The sequence below is a fragment of the Camelina sativa genome, chromosome 9 (assembly GCF_030686135.1).
Source record: "Camelina sativa cultivar CO46 ecotype springtype chromosome 9, ASM3068613v1".
In the NCBI taxonomy this organism is placed as follows: Eukaryota; Viridiplantae; Streptophyta; class Magnoliopsida; order Brassicales; family Brassicaceae; genus Camelina; species Camelina sativa.
In genome coordinates, this window is record NC_141888.1 from 40,774,599 (window position 1) to 40,789,283 (window position 14,685).

The following is a 14,685-nucleotide window of genomic DNA, read 5'->3' on the forward strand; positions in this document are numbered from 1 at the left end:
AATTTATTCAATAAGTTACATATTTTGTTATAAAAATTTTGTTACTTATTTATTTTTTAGATATATATTTTCTACGAAATCATCTCACTACTGCTACCAACTCATCACCATGGTCATGGTATCCCACGTCTTCTCAAGATGGAAGGTTTCTAGGACTGTGAAAGAATAGTAGATTTACAACAAAACAAAGGTTGTTTTACATCTATTAAACTAGGTAGTAACCCGCGGTAGACCGCGGGCTGAATATTTTATTTTAAAAAAATTTGCAAAAATAGTTTATTAATTAAATTATTTATAATGATTTAATTGTTGGTTTAGAATCTTAGCAATTTTTCAATTTTTAATATGCTCATTGAAAAAATGACATTAAAAAAAACTGAGGCTGTAACAATGAATAAATAGTTTAAACCTTTGATTATAGACACGTTTGAAAGAACTTAGCTTTTTAAAAATTCATGGCTTGATATTTTTTTGTTAAGAGGATAAAGATTTTGTTAAGGGAATATTTTTTTGGTTTAGATTTTTTGGTTTATGTATTTAAATTAAATGAATTGATTATCTATGTAACCCCGCAATTTTGGTTAATTAATATAGTAGGATTTTTAATTTTTAATAATTACTAATTATCTTTTATAGTCTCACCAGTTTTAGCCTTTATTTAACAATTTCTAATGGCAATTATATGTAATTTTTTACACTTTTTAAGGTTATTTTTAATTTTGTACTTCTCAATTAATATAGTAGGATAACATCAAAAATATAAATGAGACTCGTTGAAATTATTTATTAGCAAATGACACAATAAATAATTTAACATCAAATATAACAAATGATGTGTTAATTAATTTGTTTAGCATCATTTCAATCAAATTGACACAAATTTGTATTAGTTTACACTTTACACCACTTAGAAAAATTGATATAAAATTTGAATTTACATAAATTAAAATAAACCACCGAGATCATATTGACGGAGAAATCAATCAAATTTGCACAAAAAAAAAGATCAAAACCTAGTGGAAGAAAATCAATCGGAATCGGAATCTACATGGAATCGGATATTGACCTTAATGGGCCTAGCCCAGTTACATATTTACTAGGGCTCGAGCCTCTGAGTTTAAGCGTCATCATCTTTCTCCTTCAAACTAAAAAAGCACGAGAAGCTCAACGACGACGGATCAGTGTAGATAAAACCTTCTTGCCGGAGAGAAGCGTAAGCCTTGCCGGAGAGTCGAATGGTTAGTTCTCACTACCATATCCGTAAATTCAGCAGAGAGAGAGCTCTATAACCGGGAGAATCCTCAAATGCGACTGGTTTTGTTCTCTTTTGAACTTTAACGTTTCATTAATGGAGTTTGCAATTTCGTATAAGCCGAATCCGCTTATCTCTTCATCGAGTCAATTGTTGAAAAGACCTCAAAGTTCTGGTCTTGTTCGGTTTCCGGCCAAGTATGGACTAGGAGTTACCCGGAAAAAACAGCTCTTTCGAGTTCATGCGTCTCAAAGTAGTGGTGGGTCTTCGTCTAATAACAACGACGGAGGCTTTTCGTGGGTTAGATTGATGCAGTCTCTTCGCGTTGGTGCGGAGAGGATAGGGGAGAACATTGGAGAGTCTGTGAAGAAGGAAACTGGGTTTGACTCGGAAGAAACAACTGCGAGAGTGGATGACTATGTGGGTCAAGTTAAGGATAGTGTGCAGAAGGGCCAGCACCAGTTGACTCGTTTTAAGACTGAGACAGTGCCTTCCTTTATTGATTGGAACAAGTGGGAGCATTGGAAGGTAAGTCTATTTCAGCTATTCTGCTTGTATTCTGAAACATTGAGGAACAATCGTTTCCTAATTTTCTTATGTTGTTGATCTAACGGAAGCAGAGTTTTGGAGACTGATGAAGATTCTTAATATTTTGTTTCAGGACATCAGGAACTGGGATGGTAAAAGACTTGCTGCCTTGGTGATATATGCTTTTGCGCTGTTATTTTCTTGTCAAAGAGTTTATGTTGCCATCCAAGCTCCCAGGATTGAACGAGAAAGAAAAGAATTAACAGAGTCTTTTATGGAGGCTTTGATCCCCGAGCCATCTCCTGGCAATATAGAAAAGTAAGTACTTGCTCAGCTATGGAGGCATGTAGAGCGTCAAGGGTGGGAGGATTAAACCAACTTTTGTTTATTTGATTTCCTAGAATGTTCTGATTTAGGCTTGTGTTTCAGGTTTAAGAGAAATATGTGGAGGAAAACAACACCAAAAGGCTTGAAACTAAAAAGGTTTATCGAAGGGCCTGATGGAACACTTGTCCACGATAGTTCTTATGTTGGAGAAAATGCGTGGGATGAGGATCTAGAGACCACTGAGGGATCGCTCAAGAAAATAATTGATAGAAATGCTAGGATTCAGACAGAGGCAAAGAAGAAACTAAGCCAAGATCTGGGTGTCTCTGGTCAGTATACATTCATTAAGATGGATACATCTGATTTGCATCTTATAATATGAGCATAGCTTTGTGATTAATATTGCCATCACTGTTTCTTGAATATATGATAAGATATATTAAAACCCGTTTTCTTCTACCATCCTGAAACGGAAATTTTAAATTTTGTGGCTGATTCGTGATGTAATGTAGAAGAGTTCTGTATACCTTTCTAGTAGGGGGAATGCTGAAGACAAAACAATAAGTGATTTATTGTGCAAAACCTGTTTTTTTGACGACCTAGTCTCTCTCACTGATCGAGTTTCTCGCAGAGCAGCATTTTAGATTCCTCATAGACTAGCTTTAGTAACCTTTGCTTTTAGCCATCTAATCCCTTTATTGTATTCTTATATGATAGGTGAAAATGGAGTCAGTGTAGGTACTTGGCGGGAAAGGCTTGCAAATTGGAAGGAAATGTTAGAAAGAGAAAAATTATCAGAGCAGTTAAACTCCGCAGCGGCAAAGTATGTTGTCGAATTTGATATGAAGGAGGTAGAGAAAAGTCTTCGCAAAGATGTTATTGAAAAGAGATCTGAAACTGAAGGAACTAGAGCTCTCTGGATTTCAAAGAGATGGTGGCGATATCGCCCTAAGCTTCCCTATACCTACTTTCTTCAGAAGCTTGATTCTTCTGAGGTACAGCTCTAACCTATACTCGTGTCCAGCTTAGGATTGTGAGCAGCATGTTTTTATACCCAAGATTGAATTTTTTAATTGATAACAAATGACAGGGTATATATTTGAGATAAAATATGATGAAAATATTCTTTTTCCAAAGCAATTAATTTTGAAGCTGGACGTGATTGGATGATAGATCCCTTTTTGAGCTAATGTTGGCACGACAATCGCTGTGTGTTTCTAACAGGTGGCAGCTGTTGTCTTCACGGAAGACCTAAAGAGATTATATGTGACCATGAAAGAAGGTTTCCCTCTAGAATATATCGTAAGTTGAATATTTGTAATTACTTGTACTGAAACTGATTGGTGTACATTCCAGATTTCATATCCTTTTTTCTTTCTAGGTTGATATTCCCTTAGATCCTTACTTGTTTGAGACTATTTGCAACGCTGGAGTTGAGGTGGATCTTCTTCAGAAGAGGCAGATCCACTACTTCATGAAAGTGTTCATTGCACTTCTGCCGGGAATACTAATTTTATGGTTTATAAGAGAATCTGCCATGCTTCTCCTCATCACATCCAAGCGTTTCCTCTATAAGAAGTATAATCAGCTGTTTGATATGGCTTATGCGGAAAATTTTATAATGGTATCTTTTTTGCTTCTTTGTTAATGTGACCTTCTTCCAACATGTTCATAGTTCTATTGATGAGTTTTAATCATCATACAGCCGGTTGGAGATGTCAGTGAGACAAAATCAATGTATAAAGAAGTGGTACTAGGCGGTGATGTCTGGGATCTTCTTGATGAGCTAATGATATACATGGGGAACCCAATGCAATACTATGAAAAAGATGTGGCTTTTGTCAGGGTAAATTATTCTTGACCCCAATTAACATGTGGCTTTTATTCCATTTAACTGACTAAAAGCTCAAGTTCCCCACTGTTTTTATTTTTGAGTCAGGGTGTGCTTCTTTCTGGACCTCCTGGAACTGGAAAAACACTTTTTGCGCGAACACTTGCGAAGGAAAGTGGGCTGCCATTTGTGTTTGCATCGGGTGCGGAGTTTACAGACAGTGAAAAAAGTGGTGCTGCAAAAATCAATGAGATGTTTTCAATCGCGAGACGAAATGTAAGGCTCTTAGTTATGTGTTTTAAAAGCTCATGCGGTAGTCTTCTACTCACACTATTGTTGTGGATCTAATATTTATATATTATCTCCAGGCACCTGCTTTTGTGTTTGTGGATGAAATAGATGCTATTGCTGGTAGGCATGCTAGAAAAGATCCACGAAGAAGAGCAACTTTTGAAGCTTTAATTGCGCAGCTCGACGGGGAGTAAGAATCTACTTTGTTGTTTAGAAATTTCAATGAGATCTTTGTACATGGCTTCATCGGGTTTTTGTCAAGGTTTTCATACTAAAAGTTGTACCACCTGCAGGAAGGAAAAGACAGGTATCGATAGGTTTTCCTTGAGACAAGCTGTGATATTTATATGTGCCACCAATAGACCTGATGAACTCGACCTTGAGTTTGTCCGTTCTGGACGTATTGACCGTCGGCTGTATATTGGTTTGCCTGATGCAAAACAAAGGGTGCAAATATTTGGAGTTCACAGTACCGGGAAGAACCTTGCAGAAGATATAGACTTTGGGAAGGCAAGTAGTTTTCATGCTATTTTTTCAATCTCAATAATATGCCTTAGACGGGTGTTTACTCATTCATAATAGCAATCTCCCTTTCAACGTCCAGCTTGTTTTTCGGACTGTTGGCTTTTCCGGAGCAGATATCCGAAATCTTGTTAACGAAGCAGCTATTATGTCGGTATGTCATATTCTTTTGTCTATAATATGCAATATTTAGAGGAGCATTATTGAATTGTTAAGGTTCCTAATTCCATTTTACAGGTAAGGAAGGGACGTTCTTACATATATCAGCAAGACATTGTTGATGTGTTAGATAAACAACTGCTCGAGGGTATGGGTGTGCTTCTTACAGAGGAAGAGCAACAGAAATGTGAACAAAGTGTCCGTACCGACATCCTTTGTACTTTTTATCTCACATCATACTATGCCCCAAAGCTAAAAAGAATCCCTTACCGTTGAAGCTTATGTAATATTAGGTATCATACGAAAAGAAGAGACTTCTGGCTGTTCATGAGGCTGGTCATATAGTATTGGCTCATTTGTTTCCTCGATTTGACTGGCATGCATTTTCGCAGCTCCTTCCTGGTGGCAAGGTCTGTTTCAAATACTTCTTTTTCAATTGTAATGATAGTGGTGTCTGAATACTCAACACAGTATAAGAATGGATTAACTAAACTCTTCTCTTATATTATACAGGAATCTGCTGTATCGGTTTTCTATCCACGCGAAGACATGGTAGACCAAGGTTATACCACGTTTGGTTATATGAAAATGCAAATGGTGGTAGCTCATGGTGGACGTTGTGCTGAACGTGTGGTTTTTGGCGATGATGTCACTGATGGAGGAAAAGATGACCTGGAGAAGATAACAAAGGTAAGTGCTCTCTCTCGTCTAACTAATTACTAAGTCTATGTAACCTGCATATATCTGCAAAGTGCTTGAGTGAGTTACTTTAATCTTTAGTCTCTTTTGAACTGACATTATAATTCAGATTGCCAGGGAGATGGTGATTAGCCCCCAAAATGCGAGATTAGGTCTCACTCAACTGGTAAAAAAGATTGGAATGGTGGATTTACCGGATAACCCAGATGGCGAGCTGATAAAATACCGGGTACATACATTAAGAGACTGATACTTTCCCATTTTTACTGATCTCTCACATTCTCGGTAGTTCATCACGTTCTTTTCTACTTCGTGATAAATTATCAGTGGGATCATCCTCATGTAATGCCAGCAGATATGTCAGTTGAAGTATCCGAGCTATTCACGCGGGAGTTGACAAGGGTAATCTATCTTTGACTCGGCATACCTTATTTGATTTAGACTCTCCCATGTGGAGCTTGAAACATATATATGGAATTTGAATGTTGGTAACAGTATATTGAGGAGACTGAAGAACTTGCGATGAATGCTCTGAGAGCAAACAGACACATTCTGGACTTGATCACCAGAGAGTTATTGGAAAAATCAAGAATTACTGGATTGGTACACTTTCTGATACTTCTATGACGATATGAAATATGATAATCTATTAGCTTGGATTCTCTTAGTCTTAACTCTTAAGATATTTCCTTTCATTTTGTAGGAAGTTGAAGAGAAGATCAAGGGTCTTTCTCCGTTAATGTTTGAAGATTTTGTGAAGCCCTTCCAGATAAACGCAGACGATGTAGTTTATATATCATCTTCTTGTTGATACTCAGCTCTAGATCTCATTCTAAAGTGTCTCACATTCTTTCATTGACTTTTCAGGAGGAACTTTTGCCTCACAAGGATCGAGTGAGCTATCAGCCAGTTGATCTACGTCCTGCCCCACTCCACAGATGCTAGAAGCTTTGCTCTTCTGCTGTCACTACAGGATTGTTCCCAACGTCTTCAATAGAGAAGAGCCACAAAAGGTTCCATCAATTTCGAAAATTCATCTTAAAAGAGCTTTGAATTTTTGCAGATGAGATTACTTGTTTTGCCCACCATCATCAGTTTAGGTCTAGAATTCATACTATCCCAGCCGAATTTTGTACTGTATGTCTGTATTTGATGATACATCACTGGTGTATAAGTTCCAATCATAAAGTATCTGGAAAGTTCCAGCTTTGATTCTATATATCTGCACATTTTTCATCTTTGCAAAGATAGTATAGATGTAAAAGTGAGATGCATTTGTATTCAACAAAGACATGTGACAACAATTTCGACCAACTCGAATAAATTTTTTCGAACTTTTTTGTTTGTTTTTGTTAAAAGAGTAGAAAAGGGAAAGGAGGACAGGGTCGAGAATATCTCTCTCCAAACCCCAAACCGAAAAGTATAAAGAATTGGAGTCTCTGTAATCGACTTATATTCTCTTTTCACTGCACATAATAAAAAAGAAAGGTTTTTCATTTCGAAGCCCTGTGAGCGGGTGGCTTGGATTGAGTTGAAGTTGCTGCTGATGACATTACTCGTAAGCGACCAGCTATCTCTGTGAAAGATGGTCTTGCTATTGGGTTTGGCGCCCAACATTCCTCCATAAGTGTTCTCCACTCATCGTCACAGAAGCCCGGTATAGTTGGCCTCAGTGTGTTGTTCACTATCCCACCTGTACTTTCACAATAGAGTCATTAGCATCCTCTTAAAATGATCAGTCAGAAATCTGATAGAACGTGAGTTATTTGCACGCACCTATTATGGCGCCATAGTGCATATTGGCATATGGTTCCTCACCGGTTAGAATCTCCCACAAAACGATCCCGAAAGAGAAAACATCAACCTGCAGGCAAAGAATATGACAAATCTTATAGTTTTTTTGCATTCTCAGACAGTGTATACTATCAGGCCATGCAATATCCTCATCTCAAGAAACAAAACACACTATTCATCTCAGTTAAAGTAGATATTTGACATTCACCGAGCATCTTATCGTATTAATGTTTTACCTTTTCTGAAACTTTGCTGCTGCTCCCATTTAGAAGCTCTGGTGCCATCCAAGGTAAGGTTCCACGTACACCACCAGATACCAATGTATTTCTCTTGATTTTTGACAGACCGAAGTCACCAACCTGGGGTAGAATAGCATGTGGATATTAATTTGGATTATTCTAACATCGTATTGAACTAAATTCATCTACGGGAGGGTCTAACAAACCGTGTTACCTTGCAGATTGGGCGAGAAGGATCTTTCAAGTTCACAAGTAAATTGTCACATTTCAAATCGAAGTGAACAGTGTTTTTGGAGTGTAGATATTCCATTCCAAATGCAGCATCCATGGCAATGATTAGTCTCTTGCGACGATCAAGATGCCTGATAATATAAGGAAAGAAAATAGATAAGATTATCTAAGTAAAACGAACTGAAACCAATCAAACCTAATAAGTGGAACTTTACCTGTCCTTTCGGACCAGAACATGCCTCAGAGAACCATCAACCATGTACTCTGTCACAGTCGCCAAGGTTCCCCCAGGCCCGTCTTTTACTACACCATAAAATGCTACCACATTCGGATGATGAAGCTTTGAAAGAATTTCAGCTTCCCCCCAGAATTCACCAGTCTAAAAATTCAGATATACATCAACCAGCATAATGTGATAAATTAAACATGGGTGCATGAATTTTAGGCATCGTAAAAAAGGAAATGCATAAGACATGGACTGCAAACAACTCACCAATCTCTCTTGCTCTGATGACCGCCCAGCAAAGCAACTCTTCTTTATCCTCTTGATAGCGACATCTGATCCTCTCCATTTCCCATGATACACCGTTCCAAAAGTACCAGAACCAAGCTCCTTCAACTCCTCGAGATCTTCATTCTTGATGATCTAGTAACATTTTAGAATATGTAAACAAAAACATGGAAAAATAGCTCAGTAGAACACTAGGAAGATAGAAGCAGATAAGTTTTGACAGAACTATCGTAATGAGTGTGAAACCAGACGCACAGACAAAAATAAGAAACTAAATGCAAGCACACTAGCCGGGGAATAAACATAATGCTGATTCTACCAACATATCTGAAACTGTAAGAACCACTGATATGGACCTCAACAATGAATTTTCCATGCAAAGATAGTAAAAGTTTTTATCACGTGTTTATTTTCAAAGTTTTCGTACCTGCAAGCCACTGTAATCAAACTCTGAGCCAAGTGGAGGAAGCGCAGCATGCCTTGTTTCGGTCTTTCCATCCTAGAAGTTCTATCCTATTCAGAAAAATAGTGGTTTGGGAAATCATAAAATGAAAACTGCTACAACTCATACCTTTGGTTCAGTATCCGGCGTCCTCAGATTCTCTACCATAGCACCAAATTCCTCACTCTCTGTGACCTTCATCTGTTCATCCTCTAGAGCAGGGAGAATGGTGCTAGTGCCACCAGCGTCCCTTTCAGAAAAATTACCCCCATAATCTTGACCTAAAGCCAATTGAGGGTTGGCAAGGTTTGTTGAAATACCATCTCTACTCAATGGCGAGACATGAGGCAATCTGGAGCTCTCTCCACCATCTTTACGGTCAGATGGAATGCGAGAATCAGCTTGGTCAATTGCAACATCTCTTTGGCTAAACTGTTCATCAGCCAGCTGCTGAAAATATGACCAATTTTTACGATCGTGATTCTGCACATTCATGCTAACAGTAGCTCCATCGTGAGGATATGGATGGACAGCGGATGTATCCTCTGAGATTGCCTGTGAAAATATTTCAGAAAGGAAGTCACGAGGAAACCGGTCATTGATATCAATAAGAATATCTCCCTGCAGCGAAGCAGAAGCATGAGTAGAAGCTTGCTCTTCAGGGATAACATGACTCATGGCTGCGTTTACATGGCCCAAGTTAGAAACACCAACTTCAGTATCTGCCCCATTGACTACTCTGTTCTTGTTTGCATCGTCAGGATTTACAATCTTGTGCAGGGGCTCGGATTTCAAAGTTTCATCTGATATCCCAACCTTTTCAAAGACTTTTTCCACATCTTGATGCTTTTGGTGAGTGGCATCATCATTAACAGTCTCAAATTCGTCATGAGGCTTTCCAACTCCTTCTTTTCCCGAATCTTGCGGTGCAGTGTTTGCTTGTGACTGAGACGATACAAACTGAGAGTCTAGTGAGTTATCAGACTTCGAAAAACGATTTAGCAATTCTAGCTGTTCACGAGGTATTCTCTCTGAACAATATACCCTCTCGGGAGAATGCACAGGCTCTGGATAGTTAAGATCAATTAAATTTGACTCAGAGTCGTTATGAACAGGGCCACAGGTACTGCTTGAAGTTGAAAGCTGATCTTCATTACCAGATAGAGGAACCTGCCCAGCAATAACAGCATCACGGTATGTAGCAGGCTTCGCAAGAGTATCCTGCCATGGGTCTCTACTAGGGGGAACTAAATGTGACTCCTGGCTAGGTGCAGTTGTTGCAGCTGACACCTCCCGGACCAGATTGTGATTCTTCACCTCAATATCATCTATTCGGGGAGGATTCTGGTGATCATTTGCCGGATTTTTACGTTTTTCAGGCTCAACATGCTCACGAACTTTCATATCAGGTACTACTTTTTGCTCCTCAACTAGCGCTTGTGAGCTTTGGGGTATGGTGCCAGGGTATGGATACCCTTCAGCCCAGCCAACTTGCTGATTGACATGCCCTTGGAGCGGTATGGAACTGGTAGTTTCCCCGATAGCGGAGTAACTAGAACTGTGATCAGGATACAGAGGAAACCGTTCTTTTTGTCCAGGTTGAACCACATGCCCATAATATTGCGGGTATATTCCATAGGAACTGGCAGAACCCGGAGTGATGGATTGTGGATACTGGAAAGAGGAGGCTGGCGTAATAGATTGGGGATACTGAAGAGGGGAACCTGGGGGAATGGACTGAGAATAGTGAAGAGCAGAACTTGGCTGAACAGATTGCTGTAACTGATATGTAGCATTCGGTGGAATAGATTGAGAATAATAAAGCGATGAGTTTGGTGGAATAGACTCAGACTGCTGAACGGATGATTGTTGGAAGCCATCTAGCATCGACTGTGATGCGCCAACTCCTCCAACATCTCCAGCAATAGTATTGATCCCCTTGGTGGTCCGTACATCAAGCTCCGCTAAGTTGTTTGCTGAAGAGCTGTCCAGCGCATGAAGGATTGGCTTCTTTCCTGATCCAATGTCCATGCCGTTTACAGCTACAACATATTGAAACTCAGAGTCGGCGTCATTTTTGTTAACCCCCAAAAGAGCATCATCCATATCACTGATAGAGAACAAAAACATCCTAATCTTCTGAGAACCCCCACGGTTTTCCATCTCGTTATACTCTTCCAACATATTCTGGAGATCTTCTTCACATGATACAGACACCAACGCGTCAAGATCTTCACCAGGAAGCTGATACTTTACAACACGTGTTTGGTAATAAATTTCAAGGATTTTCTGCCTCAGCTCCGGCCAAGATATATCCTTTCTTATGGAAATTATGTGTGTATCACCTCCAACGTATCGAAGCTTTGAATCACCTGGACGTGGAAGTATTTTCCCACCGAAACTGCAAAGGATCTTCACCTTTGCTGTAACACTACCTGAGGCTGAAGAAGAAGCGTATCCCTGTAAATTTCCTACACTGCTATCTTTAGTCATAGAAGCCTGTGGTGCTGACTGGACATGACCAAGTTTATTCCCAAACTCGTGAACCGAAGAGTTTGTCCTCTCATTATCCCTGGTGCCATTCTCCACAGTGCTGAACCTAGAGACATCTGAAGCACACTCAGATGCTGTGTGACTTAGCCCCCCAATCAAGCCTCTAAAGTCCATATAACCAGTGGTATAATTCATGTCGCCAGGTGCATTGGGATTCGAAGACCTCTGAGGAATGACCCGATCACGCATAAAAGCGAATTCCTCACCTGTTTGAATGGAGTAGTTATGCACAGGCTTAACATCTGAACCATTAGAATTGAAAGGTCGCACATTAGCAGCACTAGTGCCCCCTGTTTGATCAGGGATAAACGGTTGAGGAACAGCCTCATTTCCATATCCAGGTTCCATGGAGTGCTGAAAAATCTGTTGATGTCTAGGTTTATCCATGGATACAATACAAATCCTACAAATTGAAAGACCTGTATGACGAATCTGACATAGCACACTACTACACTACTGAGAGAGTAAATCCAATTCAGAGCTCGGTCGAGATGCAGTTACACATTAAGCTGCAATGAAAGAAAGAAGATATAAGTTGTAGCAAAGCAGACATTGAATCATCGAGAAACTCTAATAAAAGGGAAAAATTTCACATGCATCAATTTCTTCAGATAAGAAGTCAGAATCTAAAACCCTAAAAACATGATTCTTCCTTTGACTACTACAGAGAATTCTCAGCGAGAATTTGATTTCGAACTAACCCCAGGAAAACAAAACACTCGATCAAAAGCTAACCTACGCCACAAAAACCCAAAACCCTAAAGCAATCGATACAACGATTCAATCCATTTTTACAACGCTACAGAATAGTTTATAAGAAATTGAAATCAAAACCCAAAAATCTAATGCTTCAGGAAAGTACAACGACTCAAAAAAAGAAAAAAAAAAGATAGAACAGTGAAGAAGTCTTCCCGAACCTGTAGCGAGTAAGCTTACGGAGGAATTGATCGAACCAGCAATACACTTGAAGCAATCGTCTCTAAGCTGATGCTCTCGATCAAGTAGTACACAGAGAAGGAGGAAGAACAGATTACAAAAAAATAAAATAAAATAAACCCTAAAACTTTTTATTTTTTTTTTCCCTCACTTTCTCTCGTTTTTTTTTCTGGCCTTTCCCTGAGCGCTTACTAAAATTTGGAAAATCTTTAAAATCACAATTAAAATATTAATATAAGCCAGATTTGTCGGCTACCTTAAGAACAAAAAATTTATTCAAAATAGTTTTAATTAACAAAAGGGAGAAAATCCAAATCTGGTCAAAATGATTGAAATTCGAAAAGTACCCTTAAAAGTTTTAGGAATTACTCTTTTGTTCATATTTATTGATCTTATTAGCCAAGTGCCTAGATTCGTTATGTGGTGATCAGCTCAGTATTCAATCGCATGTTACGCAGTCTATACACGGGAGAACGACATCAACCGTTGATTTTGAGAAAATGTGAGACTTGGACGGTCAAGATAGAATAATGTCAAGTTGTCAACAGATATCGATCGAGTGCATGTGATGTGAATCTGAGAGCCTCTAGCTTCTGATTGTATGTATATCGTTTGCATTAAATAGAAATCTCCCAGTTCACCAGATCTTACTATCATAAAAGGGTTGACTTTTGATACCTTAAATATTTGGGTAAATTGCTGACAAAAATATGTTAACTCCTTCTTTTTTTTCAATTCCTTCAATTCAAAAGTAAATTTATCAAGTGGCTTTAATGTAAAGAACATTGTTTTCTAGCTCTTATTTAGGAGAAATTAATCACGAACTGTGATATTGTTAGAAAAAAAAGTACTCCCTCCGTTTCAAAATATAAGATGTTTTGAGTATTGCACGCAGATTAAGAAATGACCACTTTAAAAAAGTTTAACCAATCACAAATAAAACTGCATAATATAAAGTATTAAACTAATCTAAAAGTTATATAGAAATTTGAAAACATCATATATTATGAAACAAAAAAACTTCTCTAAACATCCTATATTATGAAACGGAGGGAGTAACACTTCCAGGGATTGAGTTCCGCTCTCTACGATTATAGGGATTTAGACTAATGGACCGGTCTGTTGTGGCTCAATGGTTAAAAAAAAAAGTAACACTTGATTAAAAAAGTGATTTGCCAAATAGATAAGAATTCTTTGAGTATATGAGTTCGATTGAGTTTGTTTGACGTACGAAAATGAGGATAATGTATCTTATGATGGAATACTACGACCAAATCTTGTTCTTCTATCGTTTATGGTTTAGAGAGGCTACAATTTCAAAAACCGCCAATGCTAATGGGACGGTAATGATTGGACCCACAATACGTAGAACAAAGAGTGGTCGGTCCACCGTGGCCATGAAAACGTTTGACTATACGAATATGTTTCTTTTTTTTTCTAAGCATGTAGTATATCTTGCACCTTAACAACAGCTGGATTGTAACTGAAAATGTAACAAATATTATAACTGTTACAAATTTTTGAAGATTCATCAACACCTCGTGAGTTTTATGGATTTTGTAAGAGTACTAAATCAGAATATACTATTCAAGCGGTGGCAAGATAATAATTTGCATTGTTATATAAATTTTAAAAATAAAAGTAAACTTGGTCGGCGGGGGCTCACGGAATAATTTGATTTTGCTTTCTTTCGAAGTGAACGGTTTGGACCAACAAAATACGGTATACTATAAAAATGTGCACACCGTCAAGAAAATATTATGTGTTTGTTTTGTCAACGCACACCGTCAGGAAATTTTTATACACAAATGTCCACAACAACAAAAATATATATATATATATATATATTTTTCTCCTCTGCCATATCATTTGAAAACAAACGATGTCGTTGCTTTCGAGGAATAAAGCGTCGTTCAATTTTGCAACGGTCGAGAGGATAAGAAATTGGGGCTCTTAGCTTTTATATCTCCTTATGACTCCCACCTAGTTAAAAACATCGGCAATATCAGTAGCACATAAGCTGGTGCTTTGTTTATTGGGAAACCTAACAAAAGCAATGGAGGTTTACGAAGATGCTGTTCGACATGGATATGTTTTTTTTTGTTAGACGCAGTATCCAGACCACACAGTGATCTGACTAGTCCACTGGGCCTAAGCCCGCGACCAGGGATTTTTAAGCCTCCACTTAAGGGTCCCCTGGAACTGGTGGTCTGCGGCGCCAGAGCAAGTCCGCTTGTAAATTCCCTGGTGACCAGAATCGAATCCGGGTGGCGGGCGCCTCAGCCGAGGTTCCTTTACCACCAGACCACGATGCCTGGTTGACATGGATATGTTTCAAATACTTGTTTGGTTGATTCATAGTTTCATACA

The 14,685-nt window shown here is 38.5% G+C and overlaps 2 protein-coding genes across 2 annotated transcripts; one reads left to right on the forward strand and one right to left on the reverse strand.

The window, feature by feature from the left end:
• The first annotated feature begins 1,098 nt into the window (after nucleotides 1-1,098).
• LOC104714252 (ATP-dependent zinc metalloprotease FTSH 12, chloroplastic) lies at nucleotides 1,099-6,826 on the forward strand. The gene is made up of 19 exons (XM_087466228.1): nucleotides 1,099-1,780; nucleotides 1,914-2,098; nucleotides 2,210-2,436; nucleotides 2,825-3,102; nucleotides 3,332-3,409; nucleotides 3,489-3,731; nucleotides 3,813-3,953; nucleotides 4,047-4,214; nucleotides 4,307-4,419; nucleotides 4,523-4,739; nucleotides 4,834-4,905; nucleotides 4,989-5,108; nucleotides 5,204-5,320; nucleotides 5,424-5,600; nucleotides 5,719-5,838; nucleotides 5,937-6,011; nucleotides 6,105-6,212; nucleotides 6,313-6,393; nucleotides 6,477-6,826. The coding sequence occupies exons 1-19, from the start codon at nucleotides 1,349-1,351 to the stop codon at nucleotides 6,552-6,554; spliced, it is 3,030 nt and encodes a 1,009-aa protein (XP_087322354.1). The 5' UTR covers nucleotides 1,099-1,348; the 3' UTR covers nucleotides 6,555-6,826.
• Nucleotides 6,827-6,864: 38 nt separating this feature from the next.
• Nucleotides 6,865-12,724, reverse strand: LOC104703315 (RAF-like serine/threonine-protein kinase 20). The gene is made up of 9 exons (XM_087466227.1): nucleotides 12,297-12,724; nucleotides 8,956-11,888; nucleotides 8,812-8,883; nucleotides 8,367-8,519; nucleotides 8,089-8,252; nucleotides 7,857-8,004; nucleotides 7,640-7,762; nucleotides 7,386-7,473; nucleotides 6,865-7,302 (listed from the first exon to the last, which is right to left on the reverse strand). Exons 2-9 carry the CDS (start codon nucleotides 11,764-11,766, stop codon nucleotides 7,103-7,105), a joined length of 3,759 nt encoding a protein of 1,252 aa, XP_087322353.1. The 5' UTR covers nucleotides 11,767-11,888; nucleotides 12,297-12,724; the 3' UTR covers nucleotides 6,865-7,102.
• Between the last annotated feature and the right edge of the window lie 1,961 nt (nucleotides 12,725-14,685).

Coding starts and splice junctions, on each gene's coding strand:
- LOC104714252 (XM_087466228.1), top strand. CDS start 1,349: ATGGAGTTTGCAATTTCGTATAAGCCGAATCCGCTTATCTCTTCATCG. Junction 3,954..4,046: donor AAGATGTGGCTTTTGTCAGG/GTAAATTATTCT, acceptor TTTTTGAGTCAG/GGTGTGCTTCTTTCTGGACC. Junction 5,321..5,423: donor AGCTCCTTCCTGGTGGCAAG/GTCTGTTTCAAA, acceptor TATATTATACAG/GAATCTGCTGTATCGGTTTT.
- LOC104703315 (XM_087466227.1), bottom strand. CDS start 11,766: ATGGATAAACCTAGACATCAACAGATTTTTCAGCACTCCATGGAACCT. Junction 8,005..8,088: donor GTTCTGGTCCGAAAGGACAG/GTAAAGTTCCAC, acceptor TTATATTATCAG/GCATCTTGATCGTCGCAAGA. Junction 7,763..7,856: donor CTTCTCGCCCAATCTGCAAG/GTAACACGGTTT, acceptor ATTCTACCCCAG/GTTGGTGACTTCGGTCTGTC.